This window comes from Macrobrachium nipponense, chromosome 19, assembly GCF_015104395.2.
Source record: "Macrobrachium nipponense isolate FS-2020 chromosome 19, ASM1510439v2, whole genome shotgun sequence".
Taxonomy (NCBI): domain Eukaryota; kingdom Metazoa; phylum Arthropoda; class Malacostraca; order Decapoda; family Palaemonidae; genus Macrobrachium; species Macrobrachium nipponense.
In genome coordinates, this window is record NC_061088.1 from 60,118,269 (window position 1) to 60,143,967 (window position 25,699).

At 37.0% G+C, this 25,699-nt stretch overlaps 2 protein-coding genes across 7 annotated transcripts in view; both read right to left on the reverse strand.

Annotated features, from left to right (window-relative positions):
* LOC135217401 (regulator of G-protein signaling 9-like) overlaps positions 1 to 25,699 on the reverse strand; it is an 835,664-nt gene that overhangs the window by 788,746 nt on the left and 21,219 nt on the right. The gene's annotated exons all lie outside the window — the stretch shown is intronic.
* LOC135217384 (uncharacterized) lies at positions 570 to 4,651 on the reverse strand. Of its 3 annotated transcripts, none has more exons than XR_010315121.1 (4): positions 2,205 to 4,651; positions 1,335 to 2,108; positions 795 to 984; positions 570 to 663 (listed from the first exon to the last, which is right to left on the reverse strand). XR_010315121.1 is itself a non-coding variant. In XM_064253231.1 (3 exons), the coding sequence occupies exons 1-3, from the start codon at positions 3,136 to 3,138 to the stop codon at positions 968 to 970; spliced, it is 1,725 nt and encodes a 574-aa protein (XP_064109301.1). In that variant the 5' UTR covers positions 3,139 to 4,651; the 3' UTR covers positions 575 to 967. The 3 variants fall into 3 exon arrangements, 1 of the variants encoding a protein (XP_064109301.1); XR_010315119.1 differs by having other exon boundaries at positions 571 to 663; positions 790 to 984; XM_064253231.1 differs by having other exon boundaries at positions 575 to 984.

Sequence of the window (25,699 nt, forward strand, 5' to 3'; positions counted from 1 at the left end):
TGGCTTTGGGTACTAAAATGCACGGTGAAGCCCAAGGTGACGTACTGGGTTCAGCTAAATTATTATCTAATAAGTATTGAACCTCCTTTCTTAGAGATTCCAGTCTTCTACCAACTACTCTATAATATGGCTGCCTTATGGGTGTAGTTCCTGGCTCTAAAATGATATCATGCTTAATTGTGTCACTGACTTTTAATTGATCCGAACAAACATCTGAATACTCCAGCAGTAACTTAGTTAAAGTTTTACAATGATTAGGCGGGACTTTTGCAAGATAACTTGGCAAGGATTCTAATACTTGGCTGTTGAGAAGATCCTTCCATGATACAAGATTATCCTCTGAAGGAGTTTCTTCATCTACCTCCTGGTTTTTGAACTGAACTGTGGTATCAACAGAAACCGTTTGAGAAGGGATGTGACTTACCACATTAGCAGGTGCACGATATGGTTTTATAAGATTAACATGTACCATTTGAGTAGGACGTCGTCGGTCAGGTGTGGAGATTATATAGTTTAATTTGGAAGGTCTACTGGCGATGGTATAGGGTCCCATAAATTTCTCTCTTAAGGTGCACCTGGTATCGGATGATAAACCAGAACCTGGTCGCCAATGTTGAATTCTCGCAGCTTTGTTTTCCTGTTGTAAAGGTTGGACATTTTCTCCTGAGAAATCAAAAGATTTTCATTAGCAAAATTATACATGGAAAGGAACTTTTCTTTCAGTTCTTTCATATATGCTAACAGGGTGGTAGTATCCTCCTCCTTATTATGAATGAAATTTTCTTTCACCATACTTAGCGTTGTTCGTGGTTTCCTGCCAAACATAAGTTCGAAGGGTGATACACCAGTCGAATCATTAGGTACACTGCGTAGCATATACATGAGAAGGTCTAAATTTTCATCCCATGATTGGGCAGTCTCCACCATGTATTTACGTAGAAGATTTTTTATGGTCTGGTGTACCCTTTCAAGAGCTCCATTTGTCTGTGGATGATATGCCGAAGCATAGACATTGTGAATATTAAACTCTTGCATACTTTGTTTGAATAGCTTACTGGTAAAATTAGTACCTCTGTCACATTGGAGAATCTTAGGAAATCCAAAGGTTGTGAACACCTTAACAAGCTGACCAATGATTGTTTTGGCATTAATGTTCTTAATAGGCATTGCAATGGGATATCTAGTAGTAGGACACAAGATAGTTAGCAAGTACTCGTTACCTTTCCGAGTTTTAGGCATAGGTCCTACACAGTCAATAATTATTTTCTCAAAAGGTTGTTTTGGTACAGAGATGGGCTGCAAAGGTGCACGAATAATACTCTCGTTGGGCCTACCTGTGACCTGGCATTGATGACAGGACATTATGTACTCCTTAATATCTTTCTTTATACCTGGCCAGAAGTAGTCCTGTGAAACTCTGTGATAGGTTTTATTAACTCCTAGATGGGATTCAGAGGTGTGAGCCAAATCTAGAAGTGGTGGTACAAGGGTTGCTGGTAAGACAAGCTGGTGACAGTCATGCCACGTGGAAGTTACTGGTCCTTTGGAAGATCTAAAATGATTGAAGAGTAAGCCGTGATCAGTATAAAAATAAGGAGTCTTGGGGTTATCTGATGGATTTTTTACTCTTTTCCAGTATGTCGTAAGGCTAGGATCATAACTCTGCAACTGCTGAAACTTTACTTTGCTTAAATTTACTAATTCCAAAGCCTTCTCTACTTTAGATGTTTCAAGAGTTTTATTTTTCTTTGGAACTTTTGATACAGATTGAACAATTTTATTTTCATTTACTTTAAGTTCTTGTTTCAGAATGACATCTGGATCTGTTACTACTAAATTCAAAGCATTGGCCCCTGCAAGGTCATTACCAATCAGTACCTGTATTGATGGATGTGGCAAGGGTTTATTAGACACAGCAACAGAAGCTTTACCTGTGTAGTAGGGGCACTGAAGTGTTACCTCAGCCAAGGGTAGAGTCTTGGTCGATGTCAAGTCCGTTACAGCAACATATTCTTGCTTCATTGTCAGCTCCTGTGGTGGTAGGTTGATAATGGTTTGAGACGATCCTGTATCACGAAGACAAACTACAGGTTTCCCATTTACTGAACCTTGGCATGTGTAAGGTTTGAAGGAATCTAAATCCGGAGTAGGGACGGTCACATGCATCGTTTTCTTGGAATCCTGTTTTTTACCATTTACTGAACCTTGGCATGTGTAAGGTTTGAAGGAATCTAAATCCGGAGTAGGGACGGTCACATGCATCGTTTTCTTGGAATCCTGTTTTTTACCAGGCTTATGTTCTTTGACTTCAGACTTTCTACACTGAGGATCTGGGCACTTTTCAATGGGATGTCCTACCTGCTTACAGTAAGTACAAAATCTGTCTGAAAAAAAGGTAGTTTTATTATGGGCAGGTTTATACGATTTATGGCGCAGAAAATAGTCATCTGCCAGACTAGCTGCTTTCATGAGATCAGTTTCCTCCTTATCTAAAATATAGTTAGCAATGTTAAATGGCACTTTTCTAAGAAACTCTTCCATGATTACCAGACTTTTAAGTGACTCAAATTCTTTAATTCCAGCTTTGTCAATCCACTTTTGAAATTTTCTAACTTTAGTATCACAAAATTCCACAAATGTCTGGGTTGGAGATTTTTGTGAATTGCGGAAACTTTGACGATATCCTTCTATTGTGATTGAATAAGCGTCTAGAATAGCTTTCTTAAGGATCTGATAATCCTTAACAGTAATCATTTGCGAGGAAACATAAGCTGCCTTACCTTTGAAACCGTTTCTAATGAGCATTACCCAATGTTCTGCCGGCCACTCGAGCGAGGTGGCTGTATCCTCGAAAGTGTCGAAGAATACTTCGGGTTCTTTTTCATCAAATGTAGGAATGAGCTTTTTTGCTTTGTTGAAGTCGAACTTTTCAGGAAGATTGCGTTCTTCTTCCTTGGTTTTAAGTTGTATGTTAGCAGTTTCTCTTGTTTTCGACAATTCTATTTCCGCTAATTTCTTTTGGAGTTCTACTTCCTGTAATGCAGCTTCTCGTCTTCTTTCATCTTTTCTTATTTCCCTTTCTTCTTCTTCTCGTGCATTGAGTATCTTCATTTTTTCCAATTCCAATTGTAGTTTCATCTTGGTTACTTCTGGATCTTCTTTACTGGTAGCAACCGCACCGGTCAGGTAACGTACTTCTTCTACTTCTTCGTCGCTCTCTTTAACTACATTCTTTGCAATTAGAAATTGGAGGATGTCGCTTATCAATCTAGCTTTGACATAGGAGGACTCTGAAGGTATTTGCCATTTCTGGGTGATAGTCAAGAGTTCCGCTTTCTTTGCAAGATGTAATCTTGGTAGTTCATCTTTAGGATTAAGCAAGAATTACTCTAAATTGAACATGCTTAGCAAAGAATTAAGTTAGGATGGCACACAAAATCGTGAAACTTACTTAAAAATAAGCTAGTTACCTTAAAAATAATTGCTATTTAATAAGTCTTAAGCAACTGCTAATAATAACCAAGTTCAATTTCGAAGGACTGAATTATAATTTAAACCAGGTGAGAGCATTACTGGTAATTCAAAAGTGAAAATAAAAATCTAACGACTTCTCAATATTGACAAGTGATAAAGAGAATCCCGCAATTAAGAGGAATAAGATTGCGATATCGGTCCGAACATGTTAATGCGCGCAAAACGAACCAAAATCAAGTAATGAAATGACCAACGGAATGGTCTTAACTAAGGAATGAACTAGTTCAATGGTTATGATTAAAGAAGATTCAGGTTAGCTCATCGACAGGGTATCCGGATTAACGCAAGTGTTTGTCGGAAGAAGTCTAATGGCTTGGGAAGAATCTTAAAAGGGTGGTTCATGAAAAGGGGTGGGCACTATCGATAGTGAATTAACACAGGTCCCAGTCGATTAACATTAAGCTACCAACTATACCTCCAAATCATCGATACCGGATATGCGTGGAGAGAATCACTTACTATTCGTAACAGTGCAACTTACTATTGTGCCCGTCTGGATCTGGTGTGAAAAATTTAATACTTAAGCTTATTTACTGCAACAGACACTTATCTCATAAATCACATGAATCACATAAATCACATGATATACATCAACTATGTGACTTAGGTCACTGAATAACAAGAATCACATACGTCACATGAAACACATGAAATCACATGAGTCGCATGAAACACGAAGTCACATGAAGAATTACGGTCACATGAATAAATATGAATCCCGGACAGGCCCCCAAATATTGTCACCACTGCAAGTATATTCTTTACCAGGTGGTATGGTAACGATGTAATGGCCTTGTTATAATACCAGTCAGCGGGCAATAATAAAAAAAAATTTACCACCAAAACAAAATATGTCTGTTGCAGTTTATCACTGAATTATGTTCACTTTAAACTTAACTTTACTTAGCACTTAATATACCACTTAATAAATAATCTAATAACCCAAAACACCAAGATCCAGGCACAAGAATAAGGAAACACTCGAGAAATATTTAACTTTAATACAAAAACTATAATGCACCCACTAATATATAATAATAATCACTTTTACACCACAATTAAGCACCAATAAAAAATAGCGAGCAGATGTTGACTGTATGAACAGCTGTGATTCTCTCATCTGTTACATTATTTTCAGAACAAATGTAAACTTTTTAAAGTACTGTCCAAGGAGCATTTAAACAGGAACAGAAAGGTGCTTAAATACGAACAGAAACAATTTACAGGTACAGAAAGTGCTTAATACGAACAGAACAATTTACAAAAATGTTTACAGAAAATACAAAACTGTATTTTTAATCATTCTTTTTTTATTTGCAATATTTAATGTGACAGCTCGTCACAATATATGTATATATATATATATATATATATATATATCTATATATTACTAGATATATATTTACATATATATATATATTATATAGATATATAAGATATATGGATATATAGATTATATATATATATATAATATTAATCTATATTGTATTTATATATCGATATATATACTTAAATATATATTAGATATATATATATATATATGTATATTATATATAATTAGATATATATATCAAGCTACAAAAGTCCTTTAATACCTAATTCACTCTACCTCGGAATTAATATATTTTCATATATGTTAACCGAAGGGGATTTTTTAGTCGATAAGAAATTTGACAAACCAACAAATTCAGGACGCACAGTGAAGCCTTAGACCACATATATGTAAATATATTAATTCCAAGGTAGAGCGAATTAGATATTAAAGGATTTGTAACTCGATGTATGTATATGAATCACAGTAATGTGATATGACTTTCACCATAGTCTTTGTACCTGGATTTAAAATAACATCCACTGATAAAACACCTTTATATTTGTGGTTAGTACTTTCCTGTTCCACATCCCCATAAATATCACCTTTATTTCACCCAGTATCCCTTATTCCATCCACCATAACCCCAGTATCAGAATCACCATTGTCATTTCTCATATTCCCACTGTTAATACCACCACAACTGTCGCCAGTACCCCTATTATAAGCACCATTATCACTGATATCCCCATCATAACCGCCATTGTCACTGCAATTATCCAAAATATCCCAATCATTGGTATGCTAACCGACACCACCGCTGGTATTCCCCATACTAACCTCTGTATCCTCCATTTCGCTTGTATCTGCATATGGAATAAAAACACCCAGTATCCCAACCGTTATGCCACTAACACCTGTATGGACCGATATCCTGTGTCTCCTACATACAGGACGGCCCAGCAAAAGTCTGTTGCCCAACACAACCCCTTTTATCACCGTCTTCGTTGAGGGTTTCAAAGGGTATTGGGAGAACATGGACTGATACAGATCATGGTCCATTAAATTCACTGAAGATCCTAAGGGGTTAGATTGAAGTTCTCGAACGCCTGCTTGACATGACCGAGCCAAGTGTTGGGTTCGTTATCGTAACAAGTCCTAATGAGGGTGCCCATGTTGTGGAGGTGAGAGTTTGAAGGAGGTGGCGCAGGGGGCGTGACACTCGGGAGTGCCATTGCTAGTTGATGGGCTCTTTCTGCAGCTTCTCTTCTCTTCTGGGCTTCTCTTTCTTTCTCCTTTTTGGCTGCTTGGAATGCTCCTTTAGCTGCTTCTCTTCTCTCTTGTGCGTCCTTCTCCTTCTCCCTTTCGGCTGCCTGGCAGGCTCTCTCTCTGCAGCTTTTTTCATTTTATCGTTCACCCAATTGATCAGTTTTGTGCCCTCCAGCCCCATGACTCTTCCAGCTTCGACGAACACCCTGACCTCCTACAGTGCTGCGTTACTGGCCATCTCCTCAGCAATAAAATGAATAGGATGGAAGGCAGTCGCAAAACTGCAAATGTCGCCAGGGGTATGTGGAATACTCTGCGCTGATACTTAGCAAGATGACCTTAAAATCCTTGTAAATACAGTCACTACTGGCGCGTAACACGGCGGAAAACTAACGCCGTAAAATCTCTGTAATTTACAGTTTTTTTTTATTTACAGTTTGTAAATAAAAAAAAGGAATCTTGCCACGAATTCACGGAAAACTCAACGTGAAAAGTCGTGGTGTAGGAAATGAACTTCATAAACATGGAAACCTCAATGCAAGTACTGGTTCGTAAATAACAAAAAAGAATCTTGCCACAAATTCACGGAAAACTCAACGTGAAAAGTCGCGGGGTAACAAATGAATTTCGTAAACACGGAAACCTCAACGCAAGTATGGGTTTGTAAATAAAAAAAAGAATCTTGCCACGAATTCACGGAAAACTCAGCATGAAAACTCGGGTTTTAGCAAATGAATCTTGTAAACACGGAAACCTCAACGTGAATACGGCTTTGTAATGGGATCTGTAAATGCCAGTTTAACTGGGTTGTAAATAATAATAAATATAGGATTTGGTAGCATGTGTTCACAGAAAACTGAACTTGTAAAAACATGGCCCATGCAGTTGATAAAATAAAATGTATAGATCGGGTCTTTTTATATGTCTCAAGGCAAAGACAAAAAGGGGATAAACATTTTTTTTTTTTTTACCAACGCAAAACCCAGGTCTATCTTACCCTTTCAACCTAGCTATGTTCAGAATTCTTTTTTTACGCTAGTGTCGTAAACTGAATGGAAGAGGAAGAACCAGAATAAAATCTCTCACCACTGCTTATTTACCGTCTCCACACAACTCCTTAATATACCCTTATCACCTTGGCTATCTCTTGCGAACCTAAGACCTTCCAATTCCGCCAATTTAAATCCCCAGAGAATTTGGCCTTCACATGGATCGGCTAGACAGAAGGGGGGAAATCACACCTGGCTTTTCAAGGCCGCGTTAGGGAAGTTTAGGGAAAGGGAAAACCATTTGCCCTTTGTGTAAAACAATAAGTATTTGCCATTATTATTTCTCTCTGCACGGAAATAAAAAAAAACGCTTACCATTGATTTTCCTTATTCTAACGTTAAGAATTTATGCTAACACGTTGTTTTTTTCTTTTTTTCTTTTTACTTATTTACTCCTCTGTTCTTTTGTTCATAAATGGGGCAATGGATTGGGCTAGATTAGACACGTGGCCAGGGATTTAAATTCTCTCCTTTTTAGACCTGCAAGTGACCGCGAGAGAGAGAGACAACAACGCGCTGATTCTTGTTAAGTTCCTAGCTATACAAAATCTTTACAACACGAGATTCGACGATTTACGCTTGGAATTCCCGAAATATGGCACTTATTTGCATTTTGAATTTACTCCCTTAATACCTATATGCTTTATGCATATCGTTCTATCTTCCTATCGCTATAAAGGCAGTCAGATTTTATACACCCCTAATTAGAATACCTAGTTCTACACAAATAACTAGAAAATAAAATTCACCTTTCTTCTGCTGTCGGGAATGGGGAAACCTTGTTTTTTGCTTGCTCATAAGAACTATCACTGCAAGACTAGAAATGAAAATTCCTTTTCACACGAGACTGGAAATGGTCACCATTTTGTTCTGACCTGCTCATTCCCTCCTTGAAAATGTAGTCTAACACTTTAAAATGGCCTTGAATGGAGGGACGAGTGATCCCAAAAAAAGAAGGAATTTACATAAACTCTGGACTTTAGTTTTAAATGAACTATATTTACATTTAATTTACGGTAAGTCCAGGAACTAATAAGGTGGTTGATTGTCGATCCACTGGAAAAACGTGGCTGGGAAATGAACCAGACACGGAGATCAGAATTTGCACAAAACGGGTTATTTCAATACAAGCCTTATTCCAAAAGGTTTCCAATTTCTCTCACAATCAGGCATCGTACGATGTTTGTCTGCAAAGAGATTGCATTCTAGCATCAGTACTAAGGCAGGGAACATGTGGGGAACATTACACACTACTTACTCTTAGCAAAAAAATATTACAATCCACTCAAGGGGCATGAAATGAATGGGAGTTTACACAGAAAGGGCTATTACATTGCTTGAATGAACTAGGGGATGTTTACTAGCATCACAAGAGAATTAATCACAGCACTGAACCAAAATTAGGGGAGTGAGAAGCTGGACAAAGAAGGGGGGAAAGTCGCCTTGGAAGAATGGAAATGAAATACAGACAAGAGGCAAAATTATTCCCTGACTGCACTAAATTTATGTCTCACAGTACCTGGTAGTCTTCTTATTTGCTGATATTTCTGAGCACTATGGAGGTATATGAACACTTGTAGGATCCCCCCAGGGGAGACAGGGGAGCAGAAGGGGTTGAAGTGGAGTCTGCAAGTCTTGAAAGTCTGAGGAAGTCCTGCTTCAGAGTGGTTCTGAGAGGTAGCTGCTGTAGCCTCGAGGCTCGCTCTTTAAAATCTCGTCTGGCTAGGCTCCACCCTAATCCAAGGTTCCCTGTGGAGAGTAACTCCAGAGCAGCCAATGGGAGCAAATAGTGGTTTTCGAGAGAATAGAGGCTTTCAGTTCACACGGGCAACTTGCATATATATACGCAAGGATGAATGAATCTTGTTATAAAGAGGTCTTAACTTTCCTTGGTTCTGACTTAAAATCCTAAACAATATGAATATATATATATATGTAGATATATGTGTGTGTATATATATGTGTATATTACGTACATATATATATATATATATATATATATATATATATATATATATATAATTATATATATATGTATATATAGTTGTAGCCCACGTATACTTTACAATTCAGCAATTATGCATGTGCATAGACCATTCTGCTGCTCTGTAAAATTGATAGCAGAATCTCAGTTCAGGAGATCGGAAAAGCAAATGCGTCGAAACATTTTTCTTGATGCTACATCCTTCGAAATCTTAGTTGACATAACAGGCTCTCACGGAGTCAAAGAGACTATACTCCAATGGTGATATTTTGCTGAACCTATTTCTCCTTGAATTGATCCTGGGTGCCTCGCGGAATTTTCCTGCAATGGAAGTTGCTGATGGGTGGAGGGCTTATGTGTGAATCTGTATGAACTCGTTAAGTGTCAGTGACATCATACTAAAAATGACTGTCTTGCGAGGAGAGTTCATACTTATGTACATTGTGTTATATCCTTCTTGAAGGTCTTCGTTCACTGATTTTCAAGACTAAGTCACCGCAAGAGAGACCTTGAACAAGACCATAGAGAAGTAATTGCTTTTATTTTTACTAATCTATTTTTTTAGTGTCCAAATTCTTTTGAACTTCTTTATGACAAGGGCCGGTGCAGTGAACCTTTTCATTTTAATATTTCATTTATAATGTATTCTAATGAGGGCCATATTTCCTTTTGACAGGACCTCTGTCGGTCTCTGCGGGCCAATTAATTGTCAGTTTTGTTAGACCCCATGATCGCGTATAACGGAGTGAAGAGACTATTGTACTATACGACTTTAGTTGGTTGAACGAACATATCTGTGTTCAAAAAGAGATGTCTCATTTTGTTTCATTTGTGGATTGACTTCAGTTAGCCAGGTGTCATTTGAAAACAACCCGTTTTCTATAAGACAGGTCCATCTGACTTTAATATTGTTTTATTTGATTCATTTAATCTAATTTTCCCTATTGAGTGGCACTCAATTTTTCAATTATACAATTTAGCTTGAAAGGTGCCAGGAGCCCAGTCAACTTCCCAAGCATCTCACTGTGCTTTCCAGAGGCAAGGTGAAATGTCTCCCTTTGTTAAATTGTTGTACTTTATAATGTAACTCCCTTGTTATTTTCTTAGTTTGCCCACTTTGCATCCCCTTGACTTGATTCTATTAATCCACCTAACAGTGCCTACTCTGATGTGTCATGAAGTGACACCAATGTATGGTGTACATATAAAACCGATGAAAGAATTCTCACTAGTGGTAAATAAGGCTTGTATGAAAAAACTGAGTTACTAGATTAATTGTTGTACGGAGGTGTATGCAGCAGTTCTCTTCACAAAATGTTCCTTTGACGTCTATGAATGATTTTTAGCTTGGGTACACGATTCTGGTATGGGGAGATTTTTTCCAAGATGGCTGCCAAGAGGGCCGCCAAGATGGCCACCAAACCGAAATCGGTTGTGCCCAAAAATTTGTCTGTCACGTAAATGAGTTGTTCAAAAAAAATTTTCACACCATGTTTTACCCTTTCTAAAGTCATTTACTTATATTATTTGTTGTAATGTTAGTAAAAAGTATGCCAAAAATAATTTTTCCTATGTTTTTGAAGAAGCCACAGAGAAAAAGCATACACATCGACTCAAATTTCTGTTTTACTGGGAAGTGCCACAAAAAATTAAATGATGTCTTGAAATATTAGACACTTGTACCATTTATCAGACCTATGGATTTCACTGGGTTAATGACATGAATTTTGTCATCTTATAACCTACAAAGTGGCAGTTTTTCAGAAGCAGTAACAGTACCTTCATGGAGTGCTTTCAATCGCTTTTAACAGAGAAACATCTTCTTAAAACTATTTCAGCAAGTGTTCACATTCTTCCATATTCTGTAACCAGCAGTCCTTTATTTGCACAACTACAGTAAACTTCCAAAATGCAATGAAGCAAGTGAATCGGAAGAGTGGGGCTTCATGGAGCAATGGAAGTTTCTAATACATTGCTAAGAAGCTTCAGTTGTTGTTTCCCTCTCAATCTGAAAATATTTTTCTTGGTTTAGGCTCCTTTCACAACACAAAAATAATCATAAACTGCTCAGGACAATACCTGGAGGACATTGCAGAAGTACTGATAGAAACTGAAGTATTTGGTACAAAAGTGGTCAAGAATGTACTAAAAGGCAATCAATTTTCAAGAGGAGTTCGAAGCATGGCTGTAACTGCAGAAGCTATGCAGCGAATACAACTGAGTGACTTTTTGCCAACACAGAATATGACAAAAATCAGTCACTCCTTACACAGCTTAAGAATCTTGAAGTTTTCTGTGTAGAAAAGAACCATTACAGTGCAAAAAAGCAAGTAAAAGATTTTCGTACAGACTTTATGATGTTTCTGAGGAAAGGGGAAGAGAAGCCTGTTTTACTGGCAAGCACTAGAAAAAATTAAATGATGTCTTGAAATGTCAAAAACTTGTACCATTTTTCAGACCTTACATTGCTGAAACTTTTTTTAATATGAACTCGTCCCAATACTGAAAGATAGAAGGAGACTGGAAGCTTCATTTATCTGATCTGCTTTTCAGGGAGCACTGCCATTATTCTTTTACTATGGAAAGCTAAATTATGCAAGATAGGGCTCTGTTTACTAAGAAGAGTCCTTGAAACTTGAAGAAAAATACCCAGTGTCTTTCAGTCTTTTGTAAGAGAGGGTTTTGTAGGTCAACATAGAGCGAGGAATTTTAGCAATGTAGGCATGGATCAAGGTTTAGAGATGTGCTATAACAAGACAGCAAAAGACTGAGGCATAATTGCAAACACCAAAGGGAAAGACGCTTTGGCCGTTCATGATGTAATCAAGCATGATACACATTAAACTTAATTGCATCGCATCACTGAGGGACGAAAATAATATTATGAATTCCGTAACCAAATGTTTATACAGAAGTCAAAGCAACCCGTTAACTAGAAAAAAGGGGCTTTAAATCTAAAGCTAATGTAAAAAGCAGTGATGTAGGAAAAGAAACATCTAATGCTATAAGGATAATTGAAATAGCTAGAGATCGTAATTATTCTATTGATGATACGCTCTTATCATATGAGCTAACAAGTACATCTTTCTTTTTAACAAAAGATAGCACAATACAGCAAACCAACAAATCTGAACTGGTACATGAGCTGGAAAAAATGTGACAGATACGCAAGATCAACCCATCCAGAGTCCTCCATGCACCACTTGCATAATCTTTGATTTTATGCTTAATGACCATACAATTTCTCCAGCTACTACTAAATTTGTGAAAACTTTTGGTGAATTTGCAGAAATTATCTTAAATAGCATTCTGTCATTGTCAAGAAATGTAGACAGAACTGACATGTATTTTGACATGTATTATGAGAACAGTATTAATTAAAGCTGAAGAATGGCTCAGGTGTATGAACACAAATCCTATTGATATGACTATTACAAGCAATATGACAACCTTTCCTAAAGGCCTAAAGACCTAAAGACCTAAAGACTTGGATGCTTTTTGGGCATTAATATATAAATCAGCTTCAAATATATAAATCAGCTTCAGAAATTTTTCAAAGCCTACACCATACTACTTAAAGACAGAATGGCCAAATAACTAAAGTGCCCCAGTTAAGTTCTGTCCTTGAGGAAGCAGATGAAAGACTGTTCATGCAGTTACAGCTACTCATGTAGAAAACCTGCTAATAGCATCATCGGACAATGATGCTACAAGAAATGGCTTAAAAAGATTTTGTACCCTTTCTGGAAAAGGACAAACAACATACATTCCAGTGCATGACGTATGTGAAACAGTAGAAGAGCAAATTCTTGAAACCTTACCTGACATTCCTTCACTTAGTGGTTGTGACACTCGTTATGAGTAAAGTCGGATCGAAGCATGCAGCTCTTTCGAGAGCTAAATACTAAGCTTACCTTATCAAAGACTTTGGAAGAGTGGAATTGTCAGATATAACAATACAAAATGCTGAAGAGTACTTAACAAGAGTCTTGGCAAAAGAATTAAAGAAGATGGATGACGTCCGCACTTTTAAATACCATCATATGAAAAATTTTGATTTTACAAAGCTTCCACCAACTTCCACCTCTCTCAAGCTACACATTAAAAGAGCTAACCTTAAGGCCAATAGATGTTACAGTATATTAGATGACAAAGAATGCTTTCCATACCCAAATAATTGTGGATATATAGAAAACAGCTACCTGATGATTTTCCTGTTCCTTGTGATTGCAAGATTTGTTCAAGAATAAATATATGCATATGTAGAAAAATTCAATAGAAGTCACAGATTTTGGTTTTGTGAAAATTCAAGTCAATGGAGGAATGAGTGTGATGTACAAAAAAAAAAAAAAAAGAAAAAAACTCAGTGCGGTAGGATGAAATATTTTCATTCTATCAAACTTGTGTAATTAGGATATATATGAAATAGCTGTCTTGTGAACCTCATTGCACATATTATATATTCTAATTATACAACAAACATCATTATGGAACATTAAATGCAATGTAATTTTGTGATACAAACTATTCATATATTTTTCTTAGGTTGTTTATCTTTTTCAGGCTATTCAAATTTCTTACATAGTATGGCATAGGTATTTGTTTATGATAACATTAGATAGTCTCTTATTTCTTTATAAAAGTTAATTTATTTCTTTATTCTTATCAAAACGCTTTATGTTAAATTGAGACCATTGTCTTTTTTCTGTTTAACCTGAGATATTTTGCCATAAAATATTATTTTCAAATAAGACTATAACAAACTTAAATATGAATTTTAAACACTAGTCGAGAATTTCCCTTCAGCATCACTATCGAATAAAGGTTCCCTTTGAGAGTCATTTTGACTTAGCAGTTCCCCCCTCCCCCTTTGTATTGCTCTAATGAACGAAGACGAAAATCCTTTTAATGGCTTCTCCCTGGGATTAGCTTCTGGATGACAAATGGTGGGCTGCTGACCAATGTCAAGACCACCACAATAGGGTCACTCACACCTAAGGGATTCGCGCCCTTTTCCGATTGTAATATGGTCCCAGTTCAGTTTTGCAAACAGCTATTTAAATAAGAATTTCCTGCCAAGCCACTATAAGTCACGTTTCATGGGAGGGGGTCTCTGGCTTATTCCTAACTTTCTACCTGACCTCGCCTTCCTTTTTACCTGACCCGACCATTAAGCACTTTCCTTGGACCCTCAAGTTCCCAACTACGCTTCCTCCCATCTGCATTTCCCCTTGACCTCTCTCGAACCATCTGCACTTGTATTGTTCTCTCTATTTTCGCACTTTCCTTCCGCCGTTCAAATGTCTTTTCAGATTACAGTAGGCGACTAGCGGCGAAGATGAAAGAAGCCGAGAAGAATTGCCTCTCAACGAACTCAGACTTGGCTTTTGAGAACAATGTCCAGTTTGGACAATATGCCACTGATTCAAAATACTAGGGTATAAATATGGCCTAGATAGGCCCACCAAATCGCATTTGTTTGTGATGAGTAAAGCGCAACAGACTGCCCCAGCCTAGAGGTATCACTATGATAGTGATAGCTTACTCACGGAAGTTGAGTCTGGTCTTCGACTCCAGCTTTGTTGCAGTGCCCAATAACCGGAAGCGGTCCAGTGCCTGACGACTCTGCCTACCACTATCCTTGAAACATCGTCTTGACACTGAAGGGGCTAGTAAAATCAAGATCTGGCTTGGTTCGTAATTGTTGAAAAATTGTTTCTTACCCTCTGGTAAAGACCTGCAACTAACCCACATCCCCTGGCCAACGACCTGGTACAGACTATACCCGTCATTCTGCCATAAAAGGTAACTGAAATAGAACATTTGTTCTGTCGCCTCTTCATCTCTGTTCTTAGCACTCATTCTTATTTTCACCTGTGTTTTCTCACTTCATTCCCATTCCTAGATTCCCTTCTCTCTACGAGACTAGTGAGTATTTTGTATGATATAACAACCGTAACGTTGATAGAATTTTACTACTCTAAAACAACGCTTAAGTTTACAGCAGTTTCATGTAATCGCGAAAAGTTAATCTTCCATAGAAGTATTGCATTTTGCCGCGTAACTTTTGCTTGCAAAATTACCAGTATTTCATGCAGGAATACTTTGTAGATTCGTGTAGACTGCCCCGTTGTGTGCCTGCCACTGTAGATCAACAGTGCCATTCACTCAACAACACCGGTGCCTACATTGGGGAATTGTATCCCTGAATGCCAGTGACTCTCAAGATTGATTACAGTGCTTAGAACTTGCTGTTCAAGACTCAGCTTTTGTTTTTAACAATAAATTATATTCTCAGGTTGATGGTGTGGCCATGGGTTCTCCCTTGGGTCCATTATTCGCAAATTTTTTTATGTCTAGTCTTGAACAAGAATTTTTGAATTCTTGTCCTGATTCTTTTAAGCCATTGTTCTACAGAAGGTATGTGGACGATACCTTCGCCCTTTTTAGATACGAATGGCAAGCTTCACAATTTATACAGTTTATTAATTTGAAACACCGTAACATTAATTTTACTGTGGAACTCGAAAACGGTAATTCCTTACCGTTTCTTGATATTTGTATTACTAGGGATCATTCAATTTTTAACACTTCAGTTTTTAGGAAGAAAACATATACGGGACTTTCTAATAATTTTTATAGCTCTTGTCAAAAGAGTTTTAAGCTTAATGCCATCTCCACTCTGGTTCATAGAGCAATAAAGTATTCATCAAACTGGGATATCTTTCATAAAGAAATTGATTTTTTATTTAATATCTTCCAACGAAACTCGTACCCTAAGGATGAATTTTTTAATATTGTTAACAAACTTTTATCTTTGCATTTTAAACCACCCATTCCAATGATAGACGTATACCAAAGAAACTAATGTATGCCTCCGTAACATATATATACAACAGCAAATTTTCACAACACCTGACTAGAATTATTGAAAGTGAAATTCCATGTCTAAAGATAAAACTCATATCTAACAACCCAAGCAAAATAGGTTCTTTTTTCTGCTTCAAAGATCGTCTGCAGCAGTTCATGCGATCTAACGTGGTATACAAATTTACGTGCCCGGGATGTCCCGGAATTTACGTTGGATCGACTAGGAGGCTGCTACAGATGAGATACTGCAGTCACATGGGCTTGAGTTTTTGGACGGGTCAAAAATTAAGTAGGCCTGAACACTCCAACATAAAAAATCACGCAATCAATTGCAAGATAGAGGTTAAGAAACAACACTTCTCTATTTTAGGCTCAGTTAAAGACTGATTACCTAACCACTCTAGAGTCATTATATATCAAACATCTTGTTCCCTCGTTGAATAGTGGAGTTTCATCTTCTCCGCTTTATCTGGCATAGTCAACGCTTTAACTTCTTGTCCAAGTCTAGTCATTCTACCTCCTTCCTTCTCAGCTAACGGTTGGTTGCGCCTTGGTATTTGTTTTTTATTTGTACTTTTTACTTTTTCGTTTTTACTTGTCTATTTTTAGTTCTTTTTTGTCAATTTTAAGTTAATTTTAGTCTTGTATTTTTTTTACTATATTAAGAATCCTGCTCTTATTGAATGTTAATATGTATGTGTTTTTATCTCAACAGACTGAAGATGCACATTGTATGTGCGAAACGTCTCAATAAATGCCTCTTCTGATGTGGTTGTCTGCGATTTCCTGAATGGATGTATGTGATATACCTGCATAGCCTATATATATATATATATATATATATATATATATATATATATATATATATATATATATATATATATATATATATATTCCCTTTACAATACGGTGTCTGCCTGCAAGGCATGAAACTTTCTTAGCATTTAGCATTTCATACACGTAGCTACACAGAAGGTCTACCAGCAGGCTTTCGAACTCTCCTACAATTGAGTTTTTTTTTTTTTTTTTTTTTTTTTAGCAGACTCACTCTCTCTTCCGGAAAAATAAATCTTCGGCAGTTCCTCTTGCCTACCAGCCATTCAGACATTTCTAAATCTTCTCCTCCTTCTCCCTGTTAACATTTCCGATGGTTTTATATACCAATCTAATTACATACTTTTAGACTCTCTTTCAACAACCTTCGGAAACGACTTTGATCCCACTTTGCATGTGTGCTTATCTTTTCAACTCTTCTTTCCTTTATTTGCACTCTTCTCAACCCTTCATTTCTTCATATGCTATATATTGAAACAATGAAGTATCGCCACGCCACAATATGCAAACACAGATTACATACATAGATTCTTGTAATATCTGATAGTTATAAATCAATGAAAAGAACGAGAGCAATTATCACTGATATGAGAGCTGCTTATTAATTAAACACCCTATAGGAGCACATTTGTACATCACCAAAATGCCCAGCACTTCGTTCATAGTTGTGAGATTCTGGACGTCATCAGTTCTTCTTACCTGAAAAGAGAAGACAACGTCTGTTTACATTCTTAAATGAAAGTGAAAACTATAGACAGACAGTAAGGAAATATTGTTAGGCTTTACCACTTTCTCTGGAAGCAGCGATTTTTTTTATTTCATGTAGAGTATTAATCTTTACTCTTCCAAAATATCAAAACAGAGCAAACCATTAGTCTCATGTTTGCCACATTCCGAAATACATAAAAACACTATATAGTGACAGGACAAGAAGACAAATTACAACAGTCCGTGGCAGTCATATATAAAAAGTAGAATTTCACAGTTGTAAATACAGACGTCTTGAATTTCATCGATGGTCGAAAAATATACCAAATGCTATGACTGATATTCATTTTCGTCTAAAAACAGTTCACCAGACTCTCCTCACAATCATTGTATTGTTTTTGATATACAATCATTTCCCTGTCAGTTTAGCACAACAAATATTAGTTCGAATACGTAGGTAATATTACGGCCAGATAAAGCACTCTACACACTACAGGCTGCCCACTAGCAATTATTGCAAATGGAAAATGATTTCGTATATTAGAGGCTGAAAATGGCAGCATCATTCCTGAATGTCTAGAATATTTCTTTGAAATCTTTTAGAATGACTTTGACTCGGGGAAACAAAATCAAAACGATCATAAGAGATTACAAACCAATCTCCATATTCTAAAGTAATCGAAAAACTAAGAGACTGATTTTGCTGCTGACAAAAACAGTATTCTTGTCTGCCGAAGTCTTTATTCATAATTATAAACCATTCGAGAGTCAATTTTCAAATGAGAATATTCAATATAGCGAAGTAACGTAAAATACGAATAGGACTATTTACGTCTTTCAGGATTATGCAACATGCATGTAATTCAGTTTTAAAATTAGAACAAAATAATATTAAAAAAGTAATGGAGCAACATAAAACAATAGTTAACTATTCAATATTATTAGTATCATATGCTAACAATTAACGAAAGCCACCCTCTCACTAAACATATTATTTAGAAGTATATTTTTGTTGTTGCTATCAGCAAGATAAATATTGTAAAGCATATCTGTTGTCGCCATGGCTGCTACAGAGAACTGTAGCATCCCAATCAGACTTTGGTCGTTCCCTATATATATATATATATAATATATATATATATATATATATATATATATATATATATATATATATATATATATATATATAGTATGTATATATATATATATATATATATATATATATATATATATATATATATATGTGTGTGTGTGTGTGTGTGTGTGTATGTGTGTGTGTGTGTGAGTTAGTTGCACGTGATTTATATATGTATTAAGGCACTGTACAGATGTATAAGTAGATATATATTAAAATAAATGGGGTTGATATCCTTAGTGCTTGGTGTTTAGAGACAGGTGCAAAACAGTGAATTCCTCAAGCTGCTGATATGAGACACAAGTTGAAAACATGCCGATGATGACTAGATTCCAGAGAGATGAGGTAAACCGCAGGGAAAGGTTACTTCAGGTCACTTCAGGTCACCGAATACGTGCACTAGATAAAATGTGTACATGGGAAATGGAAACGCATAGAATAGACTAGCGTGCATGTGTTAGTGTGTTCAGTAGTGTGCATATATCCATACGTCCATTAGAACCAGTGAATGAGATATAATCTCTAGTATGGGAATTAACAGGCAATTAGACGACAAACAGTCGTAGTGGTCACAAGAGACTTTGGAGATCTGAGGAGGCGCTAAGATCCATCGGAAAAGGTAAAGTGAAAAGTCTTTGAAACAAAAGTTATATATTTTATTAGTGACATTGAGTTCAGCTTCTCGAGAGGGGACTGGTAGAAAAAGATTACAAGACTTTTATCCATTATACACGTTGATGCATTTCAATGTTTGATAATTATATTCTCATTTTCAGATGGATTCGAAGTCACCATTTAAAAGGAATTCTCTAGACTTGTGTTGACAGTTATTGATAAAGACTGATGAATAGTGTTGACAGTTATTGATAAAGACTGATGAACAGTCAGACAGAAGTAGATAAGGGGGGAACTTATCTAATAGGATTTCGTGGAAGAGTAATGGTGGTTTAATGATTTTAGGGATGTTCTTTAACTCATTTTATTTCATTTTCATGTTTGGGAAATAAAGATTATTATTTTTGTAATAGCGGGAGTTTGAATTCGCCTAGAGTTTTTAATAACTGATTTTCAGCTAGCTACAGAGATGACACTCAAAGGTAGGTTCACTTTCCAGTTAGGAGTTCTCTCCTATTATTTAAACAGGGGTCATTTTGACCCCTGTTAGAATGGTGGCAGCGGTTAAAAGGCATTCAAGCCTATAGATTACATTTCTGGAGAAACTAGCGTTAGATAAATTAGGTAGATGTTAGGGAAAATGGTTATAATTATGTATATTTGGCGACTGACTCTCTATTACAGACAAAAAGGGGTTTAAGTTGTAGTCAGCAGAATTCAGGTGTAAGCTGGGCTTGGCACTTGGCAATGCTGTTAGCTAGTGCTTAAGGATAGAACATGTCTTAAGGTGGGAGTAATAAAGTGATGACAGGAATTAATTATGCGTGGTTGCAAGTGTAAATAAATATTACACACTAGGGGAGAGCAAATAACTTCGTGTTCACATGCCGAAACCTAGAGGATGTAAATCTTAAGTTTACTTTTGTTATTACCGGGCCTTTTCTTTTTTGTTGGTGTTAACAATTCACTCACAAATGTATTTAATTTTGGTATCCCTACAGGATTCAACGGACATTAGGGGTATGTCGTAAGTGCAATGCATTGGAAAGTGGAAAGAGTAGTACGACGTTTCATTTTTGAATGTGAGCATGAGGAGAGAGGCTGCTGATTGATCATGCTAGGATCAGCATTTGCCAGCCAGCAAAGGTTTGTGTTATGTTTTCTCTCTCACTCGCCTCTTTCCATTTTCTGTAGACCAGCTCTTGACCTTGTAATTGTTGTGAACAGCTGATAAGCTTGGCCTGCAAAAGTGAAAGAGTAGATCTCCTTCTATAGAGTCGAGGGATATTTTACTAGGGAAATATGTGGCGTGGGAATTGGTGCATGCAATTTTCTTTTATTGGTGAAAGATACATTATTACTTTTGTGTTGGTGGCTTGTGTGGGGATAAATATATTGAATGATACATTATTACTTTTGTGTTGGTGGCTTGTGTGGGGATAAATATATCGAAGTTATTGAGGTCGGGGCGAATCCTGAATCATAAGAGTTTCTATGAGAAAGACAAATGGCCAAAGCAGGTAACAGTCAAACTTTGGTGCATAAGATAACTAACATAAATGCAAGAGTCAGCCCTTTTCGAGGCATTGTCGATGGCGTTCTGTCTCAACCTGTGCAAATTTTTATTGAGGGAGTGAATAACTACTTACACACAAAGGAAATTAAAAATGATGCAAAGGTGTTCACAGAGGCAAAAGCCTTGTTAGATTTCAATAAAGGGGATTTGTCATTTAGATGTCTTAGTTTCCAATACACAAAATGTTGGTCATGGACCGAGTTACTAGCATTTCTGAGGGCGGCATATGGAACAAAGGAACATGGCAATATGGTGAGAGATTTAAGAGGATTGTACAAGATTAGGAAAGGGACAACAAGCCTTATTGAGCATAGCTCAAAACTTTCTGACCCAGTGGGAGAATGGATACAGAAATTGAAAAAGTCCACATGGTTAAATGGGAATTACATCTCACTCAACAACTTACAGAAATTAATACATTTTCCCCCGGACGCCACTGTAGATAGCTTTGATGAAAAGATTAAACCTACATCAGATGAGGAACTGATTTATTCCCAAATTCAGAAACATATGTCCAAATGTCCCACAGTGGATAGTACATTTTTAATGGGACCGGTCCAAGAAATATGAAGCAAAGAGACTCAGATTTTCCTTCTCCCCATTTGTGTGCAAAAGTGGAATATAATAGAGGATCGAACGATCTAGGGCAACAGCAGTTACGTTGCTACAAATGTAATAAACCAGGGCACACAAAGAAAGTATGTAGAGTCAAATATTGTGGAATATGCAAAAGTACACATCACTTTTGGCAGGCTTGTCCACCTCAGATACGGAGGGATGCGAGACCTATGCCTCAGAAACTCGGGAGTTATAATACAAGAACTTCCAAGGCATGTCATTCAAAAGGGCAAGGGACCGGTGAAATTTTCAGAAAGCCAATCAACAAAAAAGATTCAGATGATTTGTATGTGCCATTGTAGTCTCGTGGGGGATGCCCCAGAGCCATGGCCAGTAATAAATGGAACAGTGGAGGATGTGAAGATCCCGATTCTTATTGATACAGTGAATTTAATGGACCATGATAGTGTTAATAGAACCCTTTTTGGTTATGAAAGGGGTTGTGTTGGGCAACAGACTTTTACTGGGCCATCCTGCTTGTAGGAGACAGGATATCGGTCCATACAAGTGTTAGTGGCATAGCGGTTGGGATACCAGGTGTTTTTATCCCATATGAGGATACAAGTGGAACTAAGGATACCAAGGTTAATATGGGTAACGGTGATAATGGTAATGATACTATTGATATGGGAAGTGGTGATATCAGAGCCCACACTGGTGATATGGGGAATAACGGCAGTGGTGTCGGCGATGATAAAGGTGACAATTTTGGTGGTTGTAACAATAGTGATATGGGCAGTGATACTGATACTGATACTAACAATGGGGTCCTGGTGGATGCAATGAGAACCACGGGTGCTGATATTTATGGGGATGTGGACCAGGGAAGTACTAACCACTAATATAAAGGTGGTTTATCCGAGGATATTATTTTAAATCCAGGTACAAAGACTATGTCAGAACCACGGGAAGTGAAAAAGCCCAGGAAGGTATGCGTAATTGAGGGTAGTGTTACATGGGTGGAATTATTGAACTGTAATGATACAGTTAGGAAATATTGGAAGAACACTTATGTGGTAGACCTCCAAGATTGGAGTAGTGACAGTGGTTCAGTGGCTATTGTAGAGGGGAAAACTGAGTTTTCAGAGGCAGAAATGCAATCAAGGAAGAAAATCTTTAGGGAACATTTAGCTAACGCAGACTACAAAGAGAATATAGAAGCGGTAAGTGAACCTTTGGCTGAATTTGGGGACACAGTAGGCTTACAAGGGGACAAGTTAGGACTGACTAATGTGTTAGAACATAAGGTGAATCAAGAGGAAGGTAGGAAACCCATTTTCATTCCTGCATGCCGCATACCTTTCAAAATCAGAGAACAGGTTGAGAAAGAGGTCAGTAAATGGGAAGAGGAAGGAATTATTATACCTAGTGCGTTTCCATACAACTTTCCTTTATAGGCAGTGCCTAAGAAGGACAGCTTTGTCTGAGTATGCATCGATTTTAAACGTTTGAATGAGAAAACAATTCCTGATCGTTATCCAGTTTCTTGCATACCAGACCTTCTTGTAGAAATTGGGGGACAATATTTATAGTTCAATTGATTTAGCAAAATAGCACGGAATATACTGCTTTTTCAGTGCCCAAGGGACATTTTGAATTTAAGTGGATGCCTTTGGTTTGTCAGGTAGTCCTATGACTTTTACGAGGTTAGTAAACACAGTTTTGCACAGGCTATTGGATAAAAATCACTTTGTGTACATGGATGATATATTGTTTGCAACAGACTCAATCAAGCATCACATAGAAGTGCTTAAGGAAGTACTTAAGAGACTTGCATTAGCAAGATTGAAAATTAAGCTAGCTATGTGTTCCTTCTTGAAGAAGCAAATTACATATTTAGGTCATGTTAGAGTGAATGGCCATAAAGTCAAAGCAACTGCAGATATTTCCGTAGGTTTTTGTAAGGGTTTTTAACATAGCAGCTCCATTAACAGATGTGTTGCGGGGAGACATTCAATTTTATTGGGGAGAACCACAACAAGTAGCTTTTCAGAAACTTAAGGACGCATTAATGAATTCCTCCTGTTCTGAAATTACCAGATTTCAGCGAACCGTTCACACTAGCGACTGATGCCAGTCAGGAGGGTATAGGTGCTTGCCTTATGCAAAAATTTGGTAGAAGGCTCCATCCCATAGCTTTCTATAGTAGGAAATTTAGGACAAAGAGCAGCAATGAAAGACTAATGGCTACCACAGATAAAGAAGACTTTGCAATAGTATCAAGTTTAGTTCATTTTGAAATGTTACTAATGGGGAATAAAGTCGAAGTGGATCTTTTTAATAAAACAGATCTGTCACCCAAAAGAGCTCGATGGTTCTTAACTATCAGGGACTTTGATGCAAAGCTCAAATATATTGAAGACTAGTTAAATGTAGTCGCAGATGCCCTTAGTAGAAGTTTTTATGATTTGGAAGGATTTCAAGTTGGGGTAGTTACTGGTGATTCTATACAATGGGATATAAGTCTCATAGAGCAAAGGCAAGATGAGGATGAAATTTTGGCAGACGCAAAAGCATTCCTCGGAGGGGAATCAGTCAGGAAAGGTTATAAGTTACCTTTTTCAGGTTTAGAATTAGAAGGTAATCTGTTGGTCAGGAAGATTAAATATAAATTAAGGACTAGTGAAAGTAAAGAAGACATGACACAGATCGTGATTCTGAAAGTCCTAATTCCAGTAGTTTTAGACATAGTACATTGCAGGTTTGGTAGTCTACATTTGGGGGTGGAAAAAACGTATAATGAGATGAGTAATAAGTATATTTGGAAAAATATTTTGGAAAAAAATGTTGTGAAAAAGTGTAGTGTGCAATCCTTGCAAACCCGCTAGGGTAACTTCTTGCAAATTAGGGTCATATTCGATACCAATTAGACCTTTTCAGAGAATACATATGGATATCTTAGGAAATTTTTGTGAATCAAAATATGCCAACAAGTATCCTACTGGTCATAATAGATGAACTAACAAGGACAGTAGAAATTTTTCCACTTACGCATAAAACGGCCAAAGAAATAGCTATAGCATTTTTCAATGGGGTCATCTGCAGGTATGGCCCACCCGAGATTTTGTTGACCGACAATGGTGGAGAATTTGTAAACAGGACCTTAGAGTGTTTAACAGAAGTCATGGGGATACAGAAAGTAACAATTATTCCACACAGACCTGAAGCTAATGGTTTATGTGAACAAGCAAACAAGAAAGTGCTCGAAGCTCTCAGAAAGACAACAGAGGAAATGATAGAAACTGAGATAGATATATAGATATAGTTAGACATAACTATGGACAGTGATTCCATTAAAATATCTCCATTTGAAGCATTGTTTGGTTGCCAAGCGCGAGGCACATTTGATTTGTTACCTATACCTTATCATGGAGAAGATACAATAGAGGCATTAATTTCCACAGCAAAGAGACACGATTGTCTCAGACATAATCTTGAGGCTAAGACCAGAGAAATGGTGGAAAGAAGCAACGAGAAATCATTAGATGTTAAAATTCCTATCGGAGATAATGTATTCCTAAAAATCAATGAGAAATGAACTAAATTACAAGTTAGGTCCAAAGTTTGAGGGTCCTTTGGGAGTTTTGAATAAAAGAAAGGAAACAGATTTGTAATTTTAGATGAAAAGGCAGGTCGATCGAAATTGACACATATCAAAGATGAAGACGGGAAAATGATAAAAAGGTGACACAGCGCAGTTGCATTTTTTCCTTTCTTGATTTTGCAAATGGATGACGGAATGTGATTAATCAGTCTTATGTAAAAAAATTTCTCGTTCTTTCATTCTTTGGCGATTTGGCGTAACCCGGGGTATTTGTTGTAATAATGGAAAATTGGGGAGAAAAATGTGGGAAAATACCGTGGAGTTCAGAAGTATTATAAGGAATTCTTCTGGTGGTGATTTTTAGTGATTTTGTGATACCTGGTGGTGTTGATTTTTTTTTGGTCACGATGTTTGGTGTTTGTTTTGGTGGTGAATTTTGGTGACTATGATTTTGGTGGTTATCTTTGGTTTTATGAGCCAATGGGGCGGTGACTGTGGTTCTTTGTAGTATTATGGCTCTCAGGGGTGGTACTTATGCATTGTGGTTTTACAGGGCCCTGGTAAGGTGAGGTATTCTATGAGGTTATATTCACCAGTGATAATATATATTTGGCGGTCTGTGGTTGATAATTCAGGGATTATGGTTTATAT